The sequence below is a fragment of the Nilaparvata lugens genome, chromosome 3, assembly GCF_014356525.2.
Source record: "Nilaparvata lugens isolate BPH chromosome 3, ASM1435652v1, whole genome shotgun sequence".
Taxonomy (NCBI): Eukaryota; Metazoa; Arthropoda; class Insecta; order Hemiptera; family Delphacidae; genus Nilaparvata; species Nilaparvata lugens.
The window spans coordinates 68,068,146-68,088,255 of NC_052506.1; the positions used below are offsets into that span (position 1 = coordinate 68,068,146).

Consider the following 20,110-nt stretch of genomic DNA (forward strand, 5'->3'; position numbering starts at 1 on the left):
TTTGTATTATTTAGCTCTTCTGTGGAATGGAGTTTCGATAATTTTCTACACTAACGATAAGATTCGATTGAAAATCGAGTCAAATTCAACCACAGAAAAAATTTTTCAAGTCTTCAAAGTTGATGGAAATTGATATTCAATTCCAATTAAAACTGTAGATGCAAACACACATACTAATTAATACGGATACTCTAATTTCAAGGATTTAAATAACTTAAAACTATAAAAATTGTCAATAAATAAAACCAATTGAAATTTGTAATTCATTCAATGATTCATACATTACAATTACAACAGATTTCCTATGCTAGTTAAAATATAGTGGAAAAATTTCACAATAAGTTATCGTTTATTTCTAGACTTTTTTGGATTATGTTTCGAACTACTATAGTCCTTTGAAGATTGCCTGCTTTGACTCCTAGACTTATCCTTGGATATTGATTTCTTTTTGTCAGCATTCTTTTTCGATCTGTGGTGATCGGACTCTTCAGAGTCAGAATTTCTCTTTTGAACAGATTTTGCACTCCGGCTCTTCTCAGACTTTCTGCCATTTTCTTTCTCTCTTGACTTCACTTTGGACGCCGGTTTCTTCTTTTTCTTCTTCCTTTCTTGACCGCTGTCTTCGGACTCAGAAGATGCTGAAATGAACAAATAGGTTAGGGAAGGCATAATTTTTATTAACAAAAACGTTCAATTCAAAGAGATATAAAGTAAGCAAGATACACGAATAGTGACTATCAAGAAACATCCAGGATACGAAAATCCTTTTTCAATATACTAAAATTAAAAAAAAGCTAAATCACAATCATACCAAAGACCTACAAAGCACATAAATTCATTTTGAATTAGATATTTACAAACTGAATAATACCTTTCAATTTACAAATATTTATTTACAAAAAAATATTGGTAAGTTTTTGAATTTAGAAGTATTTGAGATACGAAACGAATATGATAAGATTGTAATATAAAAAAGATCCGCCATCAATATTAACTTTATGGGGATGGCTACTCTTATCTTGAAATTAAAAATGTAAGAACCCGTTTTTTGAAAACTTTTATTTACATCATGTTTCAACATATTATTAATGCCATTTTCAAGTGAGTGAATGAAGTAGATAACTTTAAATAGCGTTTCATTTAATTGCTTGAAAATTATATTAATATGTTGAAAAATGTTGTGAATAACTTTTTTCAAAAGGATACTTGGATTTTAATTTTATATATATATATATTATATATATATATATTATATATATATATATATATAAAGGATATAGCCTACCCTTATGAAAAATAATAAATAAAGATGAGAGAAACAGAAATAAGGAGGTAGATAAGATATTGAGAGACCTAGATTTGTCCAATTCATCAAGTATTAATTTGAAAAGTAATGAATAGATTGTAATTAAAAATAATTATTATGGATATATTAAATAAGATTCTATCCTTGTACAAGTATAAGCGTATCCTTGAACAAGTATGAGAGCATTATCTTACTACTTGCAAATTCTCAACTTTCTAAGTAGACGGCTAAATTTTATTGATGTATTTATCCTTAGTAACGGGTGTTGAGATAATCTTGTGTCATTACATTTTGAATATGATTCCTGGTATATGACCGCCATGGCTGGGTTGGATGTAGTCCAATCTGGACGTCCAATTTTTCATTACTTTTTCCAACAGAGGCTAAGTGTCCGTATATCTGCAATAGCACGGCGAATGTTGTCTTCCAAATGGTCAAGCGTTTGTGGCTTACTCGCATAGACCAATGACTTTACATGTCCCACAGAAAGTGCTCTAGCTGTGTTAAATCACACGATCTTGGAGGCAAATTCACAGGTCTAAACGTGAAATTAGGCGGTCACAAAATGTTTCTTGCAATAAATAGATTGTGTCACGAGCTGTGTAACATGTTGCACCGTCTTGTTGGAGCCACAGCTCCTCGACATCATGGTTGTTCAATTCAGGAATGAAAAAGTTAGTAATCTTCCATGAAGTGGGTGGACACATACATATCTAATTCCTATGCTCGATGGCGGATGGACTCATTCGGGTCTTCCTCAATGATACGCTATAAAGTATAGTAATAGCTTCTTCTGTAGGCACTGTAGGGCGCCTCTGGGAATGCGAGTTTCAGTTATTAATAAGAGTAGCCGTGGTGCGAAATCGTTCCATGGTTAATCGAATTAAATGCTCTGATGGACGATTTTGTCGACGATGAAATGGATGAAGAGCGCAATACGTATTCCGCACAGAACCATATTTTCGGAATTAAATTTTACTATTTGCAAGCATTGTTCAGGTGCGAGTTTATTCATAATGAATTGCAAAAAAATCTGAGAATAAGTCACTCAACAACTGTGTAATCGTTTTGAACAGTAAAGCCAACTTCAAGTTATACACCTCTACAAAAACACACGTTACAAGAATTATTTCTCATTTCTTGTTTATTTATGGTACTAAAAAATAACATCCTTACAAGAGGATGAGGAGTCGTCAGACGAAGAATCGTCAGATGATGATGATGACGAATCCGAAGATGTAGTCGACAAGGCTTCAATCAGCTGTGGCACTGAGCTCTGCTTTGGCTGAGCTTTCAGATGCTCTCTCAGTTCATCTCTGAAAACAATAATCAATAATAATTAATCCTCTTTATTTTATTTACTTTATTCTCTTAATTTTTTCAAATTCTATTTAGGATATTTTTACTTATGTTGTTGTAGTAATGTAGATGCATTAGAGTTGTATAGGAGGAAGGGCCGCCTGCGCCCTAGCTTCGCCCTCCACATTAAAATAAAGACACCCTATCTATCTATCAATCTATCCATTTCTATTTTCTATTTAAAATTGATTGATTCTTTTGAAATAATTAATTGATCCGAAAAAATGAGGTAAAGGAAACATACGATACGATATCCGTGATTGAGCGCCTCCTCAATATTATCGCCACTAAGGGATAATAAGGATTATGGTATAAGCTCAGCATAATTGCTTATAAATCAATTATCAGCACCATACATTTCCAATCTGACAGAAAAAAATGAAAGTTCAAGCTAATATTATCTGTCAATATTATCACCACCAAGGGATAATATTGACAAATAATATTAGCTTGAACTTTCATTTTTTTCTGTCAGATTGAAAATATATGGTGCTGATAATTGATTTATAAGCAAATATGCTGAGCTTATACCATAATGAATTTGAAGGCAGAAAAATAATATGTCGTTTGAATACCATATACATTTTTTTCATCAATTAACAATAAGTTTTTCGAAGTCAAGTGAAGTTGCTTGCTTGCAACTTGCAATCTAATTGATGCTTTCTTTAAATTGGATAATATAAAATTCATTCTATATATAATATATTCATAAATTATATAATATTCATTCTAGAAGTTTCTGGAAATTTCTAAAAACTGAAGTAGTGAATAATTCATTGTACCATTCCAAGTAGCAGCTTTAAAAAACAGCTTTTGAAAATTTAAGCATACATTTCTATAAATAGATAATAATCCGCATCAATACAAATAAACTGATAATAATTCATAACAAAGCTAACAAGAGATTCTATTTTCAAAAATGATTTAATTCAATTCAATTGATAATCACTCAAGATCAATCTAAACAATTACTCACGTTAAACTTCCAAGTCCAATGGATGTGAAGAAATTAATAGCAAATCTGGTGTTCTTAGGGTTATCATGTGGGAAGAGGCCTTCCAGAGCTGTTTGAAGAGATCTGCAAAATCACAAATAATCTAACACAATTATAGAGAAACAAACTGAGTGAATTACAGACCAGTTTTATTTTGTCATGATAAGCGTTGGTTGTAGTAATATAATCAGAGGTTCCAAGATTGTAAAATGAGATATAGGCCTACTATAATAAGATTATGATGAAATAATTTGTGAATACAAATGTTTATAATATCTGGTATATATATATATATATATATATATATATATATATATATATATATCCTTCCGTATTTGATATTAATAATATTCTACTTTCAACTTATTTTGTTAATATTGTCAATTTTATTTATATCATTATAGCCATATATATATGCATATTATTCTGAAAGAAGAATTAACTATTGATTGATTGAAGTGTGTCAGTTGAAGGACTACTGGAAAGCCTAGATTAGTGTAGAGATTGTGTGAGTAACTTCAATAGCCGATAAATTCATTTTCCAAGTTACTTTGATAACTCGCATAGATTTATTATAAAATATAATTCACTGCAAAGCTTCCAAAATACAAAATATGAACAGACCATCTACTAAGAACAAGACTATCTTGGGAAATTAACTGTTATCGAAGAATCTGGGAACCATCTTAGTAGAACCATCTACTAAGAATAAAACTATCTTGAGAAATTAACTGTTATCGAAGAATCTAATTTTATTAATGGATTGTCATACACGAATCAATCATCTTCACATTTTCCATTACAAAGGCAAACAAAATAGTTCAATATTAAATTTTCAACTTCAGAAATAGCTTTTACAACTAGATTCTTCAAATGAATGAGGCTAGCGCATTTGAAAGAAACTAATGACGTGAACGAATAAAGGTGGAATTGGAGGAAATCGTTCAAAATATACTACTTACGGATCCTTGACACGTTGGTTGAGATTAAACATGCCCATGAACTCGGACAGTTCGAGGAAGAGGATCTTGATGAAGATGCGACTGGAGCTGGTGGTGTCCTCCTCGTTCAGCCGGATGATGGAGAGCACCTCCCACGAAATGGCGTCGGTGTGCAGCAGGTGCGCAAACAACTTGGCAACGTTGCGCAGCTTGTTGGTCTCCACGCGGTGGATCGTCGTGTAACTGTCCTTGAAGATCTGCTCGAACGGCGCCACATAGATTTTGTTGATCTGGCAGAATCTCTAAAATAAAACAGTGAAACACTGGTTAGAATAGGAGGGTGAATGGCTATCAACAAAAAATCAACGTGATTTTTTAAAATTACACAAGTTTTTAGAGACGAGAACTAACATTCAAAATCAAAGGAAATAATAAACTGCAGAGACAAATATTCAAAAGAAAGAGTTATTCATTCCTTAACTCTTTCACGAACGGAGTACAGCCACAGAGGAAAGACCAATAAGTTATTTACCTTTTTTTGTAGCACAATCTTCAAAACCCGAAACTAACAAATGTGAAAAATATCGCATGTAATTGATGATTAACTTATAGAGTCCTGACCCTCTTACTGGATTGCATTAATTGCAATCAAAAGTCAAACTTTAGCGAAGTCAAATTAAAAAATATATATAAAAAAGAAAAGTGAGCTGTTTGCACAAAACTATGATTGAATTTCATGGAGAGCTTTATTGCATAAATTGAATAATTACAACAAGTAACGTTGATTGAGATAACTGAAGTAAAGAACCCAACTATCCAAGTTCAACCACCCAATTTGCAGGATCTCAGAAATTGCCATCAAGATTCCCTTTTCTTAGTTTACTTACAGTGTACCGCGCAATTTGAATTTTGTTTGTGGATATCAAAAATCCTTTGAATAAATTAAATCTATCAATAGGCCTACAATAATAGTATATCATTCAAGCATTTGATATATTTTTCCAATAATTCACAATAAGATAAATTTAGCCCTCTCTTCATTTTTTGAAGAATTGTTTTTGAAACAAAAGAATTTCAATGACGCAGTCTATGTCTTCGCCCTCCCCTGTGGCACCCATGCTTTATAGTCAGCCCGAGAAATAACCAATTAAAGTTAGGGCACTGGGATTAACCACCAATTTATTGTTAAATTGGCTTTCGAGAAACCAGCATTATGAAATGAGAAACTAGATATATCTAAGATGTCAGAATAATCTCACAAACTTGAAAAAAACTAAATCAAATCAGAATCAAAAACTGATTTACCTCAGCCAGAAGGCCAAAGAATTTCTCGTAGGTTCTTTGCTCGGCACAGCAGTCCAGAAACATGTGACACATTTCGATTTCCTGGCCTGGCTTCAGCTGCATCCTGAGCAGCTTGTGCGCGCACTCCTCAAAGTCAAGACTCGAGTGGATGGTCAGGTAAATAGTTTTGCGAAGGGCCACCAGATTCGTTTCAGTGTTGTCGATGATGGTCTGCTTGTTGGACGCTTCTCCTCCTATAAAATTATAACATCCTTTCAATCTGGAAAACTTAGAAGCAGTAAAAACCTTGATATCGTTTTTTTTTACCAGTGTTCAACGTAAATGTCTGCTGGGAAGATAATAAATGTACAAATATTTGTTTTTTTTTCAATGGTACTAAGATTTCTATTTTTGTACGAATATATATTAATGACTATTATTTGATGAAATGTCTTCATTTGCCCAAGTAGCCTAGGGCAAACATTATTTTTATCTTCGTTACTTCGTCTCAAGTAAAATTTCAAATATTTTCAAAATTGTGATATACGTTTCTTGTATGATTTCGTGTTGGGAAGTAAATAAATTAGATAAATTCAAAACTCCAGTTGAACCATTTTTTGAACTTAAAATTGTATGTAAATTAAAATCATGAACTCTACATAACCTCTGGACTGTTTATTTCAAATTAAGGTTAAAAGCAGTTTTGAGCGAATGCCTGTTGTTTGTACCTGGATTGTATCTATTGTCTATGAATAAATAAACTAAGGGCGGAATATATATATAAGCGTATGGTGTCGCAGTTGTTAAGGTAACAAAAGTCAAGAGTAAAAAAAAGAGCCTACCAATTTGGATTTGTCATAACATAAAATATTAATTAATATACATGAAACTAACAACTAACAATCAGTTTTTTCCGGATTAACATCAAATGCCGTTCAACTCCCTCAGCCAGAGCACAGCCTCCTCATCCGCCAGGTGCAATCTAGGCAACCCTACAGGAAAATGATACAATGGACATGACGAGACAATGTGGTCCATGGTTTGAGTCTCTCCACACTCGCAATCGGGTGACTCTGCAAATCCCCAAATATGCATGCTGTTATAGCATCTTCCCTGGCCAGTTCTGAACCTGTTTAGGCGAACCCACTGCTGTCGGGGCAACTCAAATCCAGGAACTCTGCTGCCTAAGGCTGAATCAATACTCCAGATAGAAAATCCACAAATTATTATTTTATTGCAGTTTTTTTCCGATGATTGTTTGAATGCCTCAAGTTTTTCTGTTACTAATGCAATGCAAACAATACATTTTTTAAATTTGAATGTTATGAATTATTTTGTTTCAAGCTTCATGAGATTTGATAAATATTTAAACAACAAACTTGTTCTACACTAAAATTATCATTCAGAATCATCAGATCTTATTGCATGTTGAATGAAATGTATAGAAATGAGTAGCAGTAGACTTTTATTCCATTAATTCAGGTCCAATTGTGCAGAGTAAAATTTCAATGAGCAAAGTGAGAGAAATACTAAATATTAGTATTAACCAATAGTTGAAACCAGATCACAGCAGGTGGTGCATTAAATCAAACTATGGTTTCAATATTACTATCAAGTGATACCATACAGAAACAATAACATAAGCTTACGCTATTGTTTCTCTATGGTGATACATATAATGATTACTAGTAGTTCTGTGAACAGTAGATCTCACGCCGTTTTCTCATCCACAAGTATCTGATGTCACCTGTTCTAGTTGATTCAGTTGAATCACAATTCACAGTTGAATCATAATTTACTCTTAAAAACTGTTATTTGTTTTCTCCAAGATCAAGAAATCACTTATGTTAATAAACTCAGTTCACGTTTGAATTTGTATCCCAAATGATAATTTATCCATTTCCGTGATAATCTTTCCATCTGATAAAAATATTTCTCAACTATTTTAAAATTATTTTTTTTCACTGAATAATATTATAATTTCTTCGACATTATGCAGTTCATTTAATCATTTTCTATTTTATTTTCAATCACCTATTGAATTTGTTTTTCAAATGTGAGAATATTGATACTGATGGGCACGCATCATAAAATATATTGAAACCCTACCTTATAGAAATAGAGACAGCCATCTGTGTAATGCATGCAATGAATAATCCATTTATCAGCTGATTGATTGTGGATATTCTATAGTCTGATTAATCCTATCTTCAAAGTAGGTGATATATATAGTGATTCAGAATATGGAGGAGTTCCTTTTCTTTCTATATTATCCTTAAAATTAAAAATTTCAAAAAAACCTTGTGTATACATCGACGCGCAGTTGAAAAAGGAATATTCCTGCCAAATCTCATCGAATTCTATCAACGCGTTTGGACGTAATCGCGTTACATACAGACAGACAAAAGAAAATCCGTGTTAAAACATAGACCTCACTACGTTCGGTCAATTATAAGAGTTTAAACCACCTGATGAACCGATTATCTGCAAACCTAAACTATTGAAAAAAGCTTATGATTAGATGTTTGAAGAAATGTGATCCTACCAGCTGGGGCATCTGAATCGTCATCGTCTTCATCATCATCATCATCAGATCCAGATTCGTCTTCGTCGCTTCCCGAGTCACTTTCGCCCAGAATTTCTCGCTGCAATGTCTTGTACTTCTCCTCATTGGTCTCGTACTCTGGGTCGTACTTGAACACATCTGCAACAACCAACAATTTTCTGAAAATCTAATAGCTAAAATGTTACAGAAATTGGCAGAAGGCTGGAGAGTTAATAAGTGTTTTAAATGGAATTCGAATGAACATTGGTTCTTATGGATTGAATATGTTTTATTGTAAAATATTGGGGTGATGCGAAATTGAGATAAAATTCATGAAAATTAAAATTAAAATTTATTATTTAATGCGAATGATGACAACATACAAGGCAGGTAGATAAAGCCTACAAAAGCTTTAAGATTGTGCCTGGGCAATGGAATGCGATCATAAAAAATTCATGCCTTCGGGCGGGATTCGAGCCCAAGACCAATTTTGAAGGAGATGAAACTATGGTACGAAATCATGTAAAATTGAAAATGATGGAACACTCAAGTTAGTTCACTTTTTACATTTTTACTGAGAATTTTGGTGAATACAACATTTTGTATCTTCAACAGTTTTCATCAAGTTGAGGAGGGAAACAATTTTGGTTTAAACCTGCTGTTCATCTCCCAATCATTTTGCTGCATTGTAAGCAATTGTATAAGCCAGTATATATTGTAATATACATAAATAAAGTACTCAATCAATCAATTATTTCTATGATTATTATTTGTACTTGCATCAATGGATAGATAAAAAATGATCATTTTTTCCAATATATCAAATGCATTTTCTTTTCCAGCCCTTTTGATACATGTTCAGTTGACACACTGCATTCATCATGATACAGTATCATCTATTTAGACTCAGATAATACTAAAAACTCTGTCAGTATTCTTTCATAGAAATTAAACGTTACTTTAGCTCTAGGTGAATAAATATAAATAAAACATAAATTTATAAGAATAGACATAACGATTACTAAAGAGTTATTTAATAAATTGATGAGACTCACTGAGAATATCTTCGCCATCAGTGGCCTCGTCCAAGGTTATCAGATGTGTGAACTGCTCCATTTCTTCAACCAGGTCAAGTTCTTCTATGACGGGTTTGTGATCTTTGAATTCATCCTTCCACACTTGGAACATTACTTCAATCATGTATTGCACCTGCAATATAAATAATGCTTCTATTTAAAAATCATAGAAAGGTTGAAAAGTACAAAAAATACATTCTATTTATTGTGTAAGAATAAAAACGAATAAGAATTCATTATCATTACTGGTTTCAAGTAGGCAGGAATGAACTTGGATCTTTACTATTCACTGAGAATAACTTAGAACACAAAAATATTCTAACACAACAGAACTTTTGCAATAACTAAGTCCAATTGTAAAAATAATTGAAGTTATTCCAAAAGTCGCGCTTTGAATAATTATATTTGTTGGAATTCGGAAAAAAGTTTTAGATTCAATATCCTTAGTTTTCTCCTAGATATTTTAATTTCTGAATTATTAGATAGATTTTCGTAACATTTTTCAGCTAAAAAGCGGAATCAACTTTCAGGAAATCATTCCTTTGTAGAACATAATAAAATACGTAATACATCAGTTTCAAATGCAAATATGTGGAAAATATGAAAAGATAAAACCGAATTCAAATCAGGAGGAGATGCTGATAATGAAAAGTCACCTTTTTGCTTAGTTTTCCTTCGTGAAGAATGTTCCTAAGCATTTCGAAAATGGAGCGCATTCCCTTGTTACTGACTTCCAACAGTTTTGAACCGCACTCTTTTAGGAAAGCAATTGCTACTTCTACGGAGTCTTCTGTTGGAGTCTCAACAAGTAAGGTTAGGATTTCTAGAGCTAAGATCTCATGAGCCTGAAAACAAAAACAAAAGTTTCAAGAACAAGTTTTTATGTAACAATTTACTCAATCGTACGATTATAACATACTGTATACAACACGACTGTTCTGATTTGAACTACATTAGCTAAAACAAGCAGTATTTCCGAATCATTATACTTGGTAATTGGAAATTTAATCAATAGTCTACGTACCTGAAATCTAATAAAACAGGACTACTTTGTAGGCTACTATGATCAACTGACTAAAGGGACACAACCAGTTAATAAAATATCGATAAATTACTTTCGGTTGTAAGACCATTATCAGTTTGGAATTTAATTTACAATAGATTGATATGAGTATACAAAAGTAGTTTCTCGTTAAATTGATAAATATAAAGTAATAACTAACCAGTTTCTTGTTAGTTATCTTGATGTAGATACAGTTGAGGAAATTTCAAGAATTTTCATTCAATGGGTTTGTCTACTACAAAATCACCTTTATTACTATGCCGATTATGCTGGCATTATTTGTAGAAAATTATCTTACAATGTTAGTATTATGTTGATTATCGATATTATTCCACACCATAGTATCAATTAGAAATTGATTTAATAAATTTCATTTGGGAAGTTCTTCTGTTTTCATAACCTCTCTGCAGTTGAACACGTTGGAAATTTATATATGATAGTTCATAATGAAAAACTTCTCATTATTTGTTGAACCAAAATATATTCGAAAATCTACTGACTAATCAATAGAAAACTCCCATTGAAATAAGAATTGAAAAAATCTTGATAAACATGGAAAAAATTAGTACTCACCACTCTCTGGTTGACAAGGTGAGCAACGAACGTAGCCGCAGATATGCAAATTGGTTTGTCATTTCGTTTGTAACCACGTCTGAATTGTATCACGCATCGTCTCAACAGCAACTCCCCAATATTTGGAAACTGAAGAAAATGAAATGTCATTAGTACTTTAACCTGATAATTATTGTGGAAATAAAAAGAGGAAATGAATAAATCAATTAGTATCAGGAAGAGAAGCAGCCAAATTTTTCATCTAACCAGATATTATTTCTGGTTAAAATTTGATATGTCATCTATGTTTACAAAATTTCGTCAAGTTATGAGTTGATCCTTGCAGTGAGAAACGTTTCTGATAGCATAATATAGTGGATGTTATAGATGTTTCAGTGACGAGTAAAATCTCGAAGGCAGTTAGCTTATAGGGACCGAGCTTTATCTCGTGACTGAACCATCTACAGGCCCTTGATCTCAGTTCGCCCGTTGGAAGGATGGTTCCTTGAAGCCAGCTCCACTAGCAAATGCTGCAATATCATTTCCTAGTGCTTCCGAAACCGATTACCGATAATGAGTCTATTACATCATCATCACAATCAGTAAAATCCAAGAACAGTATAGGCTTAAAAGGTTTTTCATGTAAAATATGATCATAGCTATCGATATAGCCATGGAACTTAAATTCGACGACTCTCCACAAAACTAATATCGCAAAAGGTTTGAGAAAATAAAATAGGAAATATACCAATATTCAAGATCATCAAAATGAATTGGGCTATCTATTTTCATAAACTTTATTGACTTGAAAGAATATTTCAGCCTAAAACAACTAATTGTTTTAAACTTTCTTTCGAGTGTATTCGGATTCAAAGTGGATGATTATTTTCTGACGATTCTTCAGCAGAATATCGGAAAAATGTTTAATAATAAAAAACACACTATTCAATACCAACAAAGTAAATAACTTAAATAATTTTGTTTCAATGAACTTTATATTATGGACTAGGTAATTCATCAACTTTGGAAATTGATTTCCACAACTGATTGTCTTTCAAGATTGAATTGAATTGAAAGTGCGTTCAGATTGGAGATGAATGATTTATTTTCAATGAACTTCACGATCTTGAAAAACCCATTCAATTTATGATCTTTAAATGAAATACGAGTGTAAAAAGATATGAGTAAGATACATGAATTAGGAAAAGCCCTACTTTATTTATTATTGAATGAGTGATGAGAGTAGGCGTACCTTTGAATTAATGACTGAGACAAGTGCAGCATAGACATTAGTGAAGGTTGGGGAAGCGGCCTGTGCCTGTATTATGGACCGACACAGCAAACCTCTGCCTCTGACAATGTTCTCACGCAGCAGTTCTCTCACAATTATGCCGATGTTTTCGGTCGTCACTTTGTTGATTTGACCGTGGATCGACTTCTTCAAAGCCTCCCACGCTATACGTTGGTAAGCAGCACTACAACAAATTAAATCAATTAAAATTGGATGAATTTATGCCAATATTTGAAATTAATCATAACTTAAAAATCAGTACGCTAAAAAACAGTAAGGTCTGTACAACTAAAATACATAAACTTGAAAGTATAGGTATTATTAGATATAGAAATATCTAGATCTAGATCCATGAGGTGTTGGAAAATACCATTAGGCTTACCTCAAATTTACATCAGTGTCCATAATTTTCAACTGGCACACTATGCCGATAACATATTATGTTCACTTTGAGCATACTTTTTACTAACCTTGCATGATTAATTAGGTAATTCATTGAGCTTTCCTGTTAAAAGCGGGGAATATTGAAAACCCTATATGTCTAAAAAAAGGAATTAAATAGGCTATTCCACAAAAATTTCAAAAAAGTATAGGCTTACTGAGTTAGGCCAAGTAGTAACACAAACGATTGAAATCTTCACTGTTTTATTTTTCTTGCTTTTTTATAAAAAAGGGAAAGTAACATTTAAGCTATGATTCCAATAAAGGTTACAATTAAAATCGTGGAATCATCATTATGAAAATCTCCTTTTACTGATCAGCCAAGAAAAATCTATTTTCATTAATGTAAAAGATTAAGTAAAATTACTTAATTAGATTAAGTAAAACCAGTTCAAGGTAAAACCCTCAGATTTTTTAAAACAGGTGAGAGGAAATCACTCACAAACCAGTAGCAATGGAAACCCGTTCTTATTCCTGACCAAAAACGAATCATTTGGATGATGAAACTGAATAGAATGTACATAATTTGAAGCAATTGTAACTTACCTTGTTTTGTCGGTGATGCTGGCTTGCATCAATCTCAGTTTGGCGGGCGGAATGTAAGCACCTCCAGTGCGTGACGTCAGGAGGTCCACTGTCTTCTTCTGTGCTGGGGTGATGACATCGGGAGCAGCGGGTGTACTTGTTTCATCTTCCTTCTCATTTTCCCCACTCTTATCAACTTTGCTCTCCTTTGTGCTGTCTTGTTTCTCTTCAGACACACCAGTACTGTAATATCTTGGACCAACGTTATTTTTCTTTGAAGACTGTTTACTATCAAACTCATCACACTTTCTAGCACTATATCGTTCACTGTCATCTGTATACATGCCTCGTCCTCTTCCGTAGGAATCCTCATCATAATTTCTTCTTTTTCTATGTCGCTCTCTATCCTCACTGTACTTTTCATTTTCTGGGTATGGCTCCTTTATATCAGACGAGTTTTCATCATAATTTCTTTTTTTCCTGTGTCGTTTTTTATCCTCGCTGTATTTTTCTCTTTCTGGGTAAGGCTCTTTAAAATCAGAATCATAACCTTTTCTAGTTTTATGCCTGTCACTATCTTTATCATACCTTTCTCTCCTCCTCCTCCTGTCATCGTCATCACCTTTCCTTCTAACATATTGTTCATCATCATCATCACCATCTTCGTACTTCGTAATTCTCTCTTCGTATTCACCTTTGGTATCTGATTCATCATGACCTCTTTTCCGATGTTTTTTCCTACTACCATCTCTATGTTTTACTCTTTCAGTCGATTCATTTTTCAAATCAGAATCATCAATCTCCTCTCTATGTCGCTCTCTATCATTGAACGATTCCTCATCTGAATCATCACCTAATCGCTTTCGAGGCATCTCATTCTCGTCAGCCGCTCTTTCCTCTCTCTTCTTTTTTCTGTGGTGTCTCTCGTGATCTGAATCATGGTGGCTGCTCTTCTTGTGATGACGATGGTGTTTTCTTTTCCTACTCTCTTCCATCACTGAAACAAAATAACAATGTGAATCAATAAAATGAAAAACCACTAATTTATTGTTGATATAATATTGATGACACATGTCTATTTTATTTTATGGGGAGAAAGAGGGGTTTTTACGAAACTATTGGAAGTATTGTTGTCCAACAATTTTCCAAGAAATAAACTATTTAACGACCCTACTTATTTGCAGTCACTCTTAGACCAGTTATCGAAGGAATTGTCAAAAACATCTGTCATCGAACTGTTAGGAAGCTTGTTGACAGGATGCATGGGGACAGTTCCGTATCTGGTGTAAGTATTACTGATATTGAAAATATTTAATTTAGCACCATACGATGATAACTGTAAACTGTATTTCGAATAATATGAAAATATTTCCATTTAAAAGCAAAAACCAGACCTCCCTAACTCACTCTTTTACATTAAATACATGGTTAAAAATAACATTATAGGTTCAAAACAGATGTGTGATTTGATATTTTGTGCCAAGAGCTCTTTAAGCCAAGATCAAAGCTCTAAACTTTTTTGAGGAGGCAAAAGAATGGGTCCAGTGCAACAGACTGTTGCTGAATGAGGAGAAAACGCAGGAGCTGGTGTGTACTCTTTGTAGAGACGGTATGAATGCTGCACCAGTTACTCTGCTGGGCTTCAGTATAGATAATCAACTTAGCTGGGAGCAGCATATATGCAGAGTATCCAAGGAAGCTATCAATAGTAGTCTATTATATTATATCTCATTAGGAAAAATGGGAAATCGGCGTGAGATTCAGCAAGTTTTGATGTTGTACAATGCAGTATTCAACAGCCAAATCCAATATGACATCTTGCTTTGGGGACACTCGGCACACATAAAGGACATCCTACTGCTGCAGAAGCAAGCTATGAGATCAATAACGTATAGTGATTTCAACGCTCACTGTAACTGTAACCCCATTTTCCGTCGTTTGGGCCTAAACCTTTAATACATTCAATACCTTCAGCTTGATCCATTACCCACAATTGTGGGATCGATGGCGTCAAAAAATCAAAACACGTACAAAACACATGGAAAAAAAACTGTAACAGTTCAGATGGCAGCGATCCAGTGCTCACGCTCTCAATAAAAATCCAAATTATCACCCATAAATTCGTTTACACTGTAATATGCCTTTGCACACTGGAGCTTCCGGACGGTTTTCCTGAAGGCGGCCTCATCCTGTTGCTTCACACTATTAGGCAGCTTGTTGTAGAATTTCAGGGCTGAAATCTTGTAACTGGCCTGTGATCGGTGGAGGCGTCTCCTGGGGATATCCAACAGCTCACTGCGCATGGTGTTGTGGCGGTGGATATCACTACGGGCAGCAAGAATATGCTGTATCTTCTTGACATACACCAAGCACAGGAGGATGTAATGGCTGAAGATAGTCAGTACACCAAGGCGAGAAAAGATGGGCTTACAGTGGGCAAGATGGTCGCTGCCTGTTATAATTCTGAAAGCTCTCTTTTGCAGCCTCAGGACATCAGCAGCCCCTGCCGAATGACCCCACAGGAGTAATCCATAAGTGATGTGGCAATGGAAGAGAGCGTGATCATTAAGAGATACCTCTCTGTCACCAGGCTCCTCATCCTGAGCAGCAGGAAGCAAATGCGGGGGAGTCGGCTGGTTACCTGCTGTAAATGACTGTTCCAGCTGAGTTTGCAATCCAAGACAAAACCCAGCAGCTTTACTGGATTCTGAAGGTCACGCAGTTCTCGTGACAAGCTGCAGATGATCCTTTGGGTCTTGTCCTCATTCAGCTGGAATCGATTAGCGAGGAACCATGAAGTGGCAGATCGAAGATGCTCTGCAGACGCCTCCAAAATCCGCTCAAGCTCAGCACCCGATGACAGAAGTGAGGCATCATCCGCAAACATCAGAGAAGAACCATTGTCGTCGAGGTCGTTCATAATGACAAGGAACAGTGTAGGCCCCAGCATCGATCCCTTAGGAACACCAAAAGCCACCGAAAGGGTCTGGGAGTTTGCACCACTGAGGGAGACAAGCTGAGTCCTTCCAGAAAGGTATGAGCTCAAGATGGAAAGGGCCAAGTCCCTTAGGAGTTTTCTAAGTAGAATGTGATGGTCCACACAGTCGAAAGCTCGGCTCAGATCACACAGAGCCAGAGACTCACCATCCTCGAAAGCAGCATCAATCCGCTCAGCCACATGGTCGACTGCACCCACTGTTGATCTCCCAACTCGGAAACCAAACTGCATGTTGGAGAACAGGCCATTCTCTTCAAAAAAAAAAAATATCCTCCAGCTGAGGCTTTATCACTGCCTCAATCACCTTGCCAAAGACAGGAGTTATGGAGATTGGCCTGAAGCTACGAAGGTTCTCACGATCACCCTTCTTGAAGACTGGGACAGTTCTTGATGTTTTAAAGAAATCAGGAAAATTTCCAGACCTCAAGCACTCATTGACAGATGCAGAGAGAGGAACTGCAATGGCATCAACAACCTCTCGAAGCATACTCACAAACATGCCAAACACATCTGGACTTTTTGAGGGTTTGAAAGAGCGTATGATCTTCCTCAAGGCAGCTGGTGTGGTGGGGCGAAAGAAGGAGAGATGCTCCTGTCCCCGCTGGATTCTTCCTTCCAACAGATCAATTGGATCAATGGCAGCGTCAGGCAGGGAATCCACTATACCCTGTACCGAACCCACAAAGAAGCCATTGAAATCATTCGGGCTTGCAAAGTCAATCTTTTTCCGTGACATGGATCTGTTTGTATTTATCACATCCCAGGCAGCTTTGCATTAGTTAGGGGCATCCTCAATCTGTCGCTCAGTTGCCAACCTCTTAGCCAGCTCGATCCTCCTCTTGTAGAATTGTTTTCTATAGCTAACAGAGCTGTCAGCATCACCATCCTCGCATCGGCTCTTGAGGGCGAGCATGAGTCCCTTAAGTCTGGCCAGATCATCAGTATACCACTCCCTGTGGCCATCCAGATGTCTGGGTCTCCTCCTTAGTGCCTGGGGGCGGTGAGGCCTAACAACTTCAGGAAAAAATAAATCGAATCTGTCACGAAAATATTGAAAAAAAACTGCAAACAACTCAGTACCACCTGAGGAGAGGAAAATATCATTCCAGGATGTACTGGACAAGACACCTCTGAAATTTTCAAGGGCCGATTAATACACAGGTCTCGTTCGAAAAATGTAATCAGCATGCCAGGTAGAAGAGGGCACGACCCGTGCCTCAGCCGCTTTTGGGAGGATGCGAGCAGTCCTCAAAGCAGTGTGGTCATCCCCATGCAACTCTATCACATATGTGCTGCAAAATTCAGACTGAAGGCTAACTGCAACGTTGTCAAGACAAGCTCTTCCTCTTGTAGGCTCAGTGCAGGTGATATACAGTCCATAACATTTTAGCAACATTGAAATCACCGGAAATCAGAATTTCAGAATCATATTTCTTGGTTAAAAGTATCAATGGTCGTTCAAAAAGTTCACAAAATTCCCACTAGGTGAGTGATACAAAGACACAATAATAACACGTAATTCAACACCGTTTATGAGCTTTATATTCTGCCATCTCTCCTATAAGTAAAAATTAATCACAGTGAGAAGACAAATTCATGCACACAATACCACAGGAAGAGCCAAAATCAACATACCTTGCTGTCAACTTACTAAATTGATATTCCCCTTTCTAAACTGCTAAACTGATATTCAACTTTCTAAATTGCCTTCCCCGGCATTGACAATGAAGCTGTTTAAAGTTTGCCTGCTTCGCTTCATTACATTCGAGGAATTAATAAATCGGTGGAAGATTGGGAGGAGCTATTATAGTCTGAATAGGTATTTAGACGACAACCTGAGTGACCTGATCTCAACACTTTTTGACACTTGGCAATCTTGTAAACCAAGTTCTTTATATTCTGTAACAAGTAGTTGAAGTATATGACTATATTCTATAGTGTTTGTGTTCACATTTGAAATTATATACTACCGATAATTTTAATATTGATAATACATACACCAGATAAGGAAATGCACCCCGATGCATTATTGTATATTATGCGGAATTCCGCTCGTATAGTATAGTGTTCCCCATAAGAGACTATGCTTTCTTTAACTTGAAAACAACGCGACCAAAATTCCGCCAACACAGTAGGGTCTATTTTCAAAGACAAAATATTTGCAGGAAACTTTAACCTAGTAATGGGTATTATTTATTTCCTGTGTTGTTGGAGATTTTATCTAGGTTGATTTAGGCCAAAATCAATACTTTCATAGCCTAATTCAAGTTGAAATTAGGCCAGCACGCTTTATTTTTTCCTTTCATATTATTCAAAAAAATTGAATCAATATCTTCAATATGTTACCTATAAAGCGTGTCATCCCTCCAGACGTAATAATATATAATTATTGTTAACAAAAAAATTGAACTTAGAAATAATAATGTCATTATTGGAAGTAGCTTTTTCAGGTTATGAATAAATAAGAATTGCACCAATCAGATTATAAAAACACATAAACTGTTATTGAATTGGGCTAAAGCACGTCAAGTGCTAACATACCTGTCATCAAATTTTTGGTTGGGATCGATTTAGTATGTTATTTTGAGCACAAAATCACAAAAATTAAACGGCGCTCACTATTGTTTTTAAAATAAACTAAGTTCAAAGTAGCAGAACTTTACATGCATTTAACCTATAAGTAGCAACCATAAGTAGCTAAGGTTAGGAAAAGCTATAGGTTAGGAAAAGCTTTATGTTAGGAAAGCTTACGTTAGGAAAAGCTTTGGATTAGGAAAACTCAGATTAGGAATATCATAATTTGATGATTTCAATAATCAAAATGTCTGCTACTCATAAGGTGCGTACAGACTTTCGCTCTGCACCGCAACCGAACGTCACTCCAGCAGAGCGATTGATGATCGACCGGCGAGCAAGAGTCGTTTGACCGGGGAACGCGAGAAGATCTAACATCTTCCGTAACGTTCATGATGGGTGCGTGGGCGGTGCGACTGTGGTTCGATGGAGGAACGGGGGCGATACGAGGGAGGAGCCTGCTCGGTGCTGGTTGGAAGCGTGAATATGTGTCCGCAGCTTTAGGTTAAATGCATGTAAAATTGTGCTACTTTGAACTTAGTTTATTTAAAAAACAATAGTGAGCGCCGTTTAATTTTTGTGATTTTGTGCTTAAAATAACAAAGCCTACTAAATCGATCCCAATAATAATAGGTATGTTGGCAATGGACGTGCACTTACACCTTGAATTGTTTCAAGTATTCACAATTCTATCACATTCATAAAGAACAAATAATAACAATTTTTTACTTAAAGCACTAAATACATGGTATCAGCCTAGTAAGTTGAACGCAACAAAACGACACATACCTTTGAAAATGAAAACCTAAGTAGCTTTATCAAGATAGAAATAATTCAAGAGCTACATCCAAATTAAAATATTAATTATTCAATAAATTAACATAAATTCATTTTAGATAATACACTGAACAGACCAGAACCAACAACAAGGAACAAGATAACCACCAAAAAACTTCCATTCTTCCATAACAAGGTAAATGGGGATCAACAATCAAAAATGCTTTGTAATGCGCATGCTCAGTCGACAATATTACAGGTTACAATAACATTCTATAAAAAAAATAGTAGGCTACTTTTTTATTATCAAGAAATGATGGAATATGAATTCAAATTATACAATAAGTATCATTATTCTAAAACAAAAACTCAACACTCTTTATC

At 35.0% G+C, this 20,110-nt stretch overlaps 1 protein-coding gene across 2 annotated transcripts; it reads right to left on the reverse strand.

The window, feature by feature from the left end:
• Positions 1-229: 229 nt before the first annotated feature.
• On the reverse strand, positions 230-20,043 carry LOC111061784 (pre-mRNA-splicing factor CWC22 homolog). Of its 2 annotated transcripts, none has more exons than XM_039424379.1 (12): positions 20,023-20,043; positions 13,399-14,374; positions 12,373-12,595; positions 11,142-11,270; positions 10,162-10,350; positions 9,485-9,638; positions 8,430-8,588; positions 5,906-6,138; positions 4,622-4,902; positions 3,642-3,743; positions 2,483-2,622; positions 230-638 (listed from the first exon to the last, which is right to left on the reverse strand). In XM_039424379.1, coding segments are annotated over exons 1-12 (2,883 nt in total). In that variant the 5' UTR covers positions 20,024-20,043; the 3' UTR covers positions 230-342. The 2 variants fall into 2 exon arrangements, with proteins under 2 accessions (XP_039280313.1, XP_039280314.1); XM_039424380.1 differs by having other exon boundaries at positions 241-638; positions 19,739-20,029.
• Positions 20,044-20,110: the final 67 nt, after the last annotated feature.

Excerpts from the sequence above, each read along its gene's own strand:
- LOC111061784 (XM_039424379.1), bottom strand. Across the intron at positions 4,903-5,905 it reads TCTTTGGCCTTCTGGCTGAG|AGATTCTGCCAGATCAACAA; the intron begins GTAAATCAGTTT and ends GTTTTATTTTAG. Across the intron at positions 639-2,482 it reads TGACGACTCCTCATCCTCTT|CATCTTCTGAGTCCGAAGAC; the intron begins GTAAGGATGTTA and ends TGTTCATTTCAG.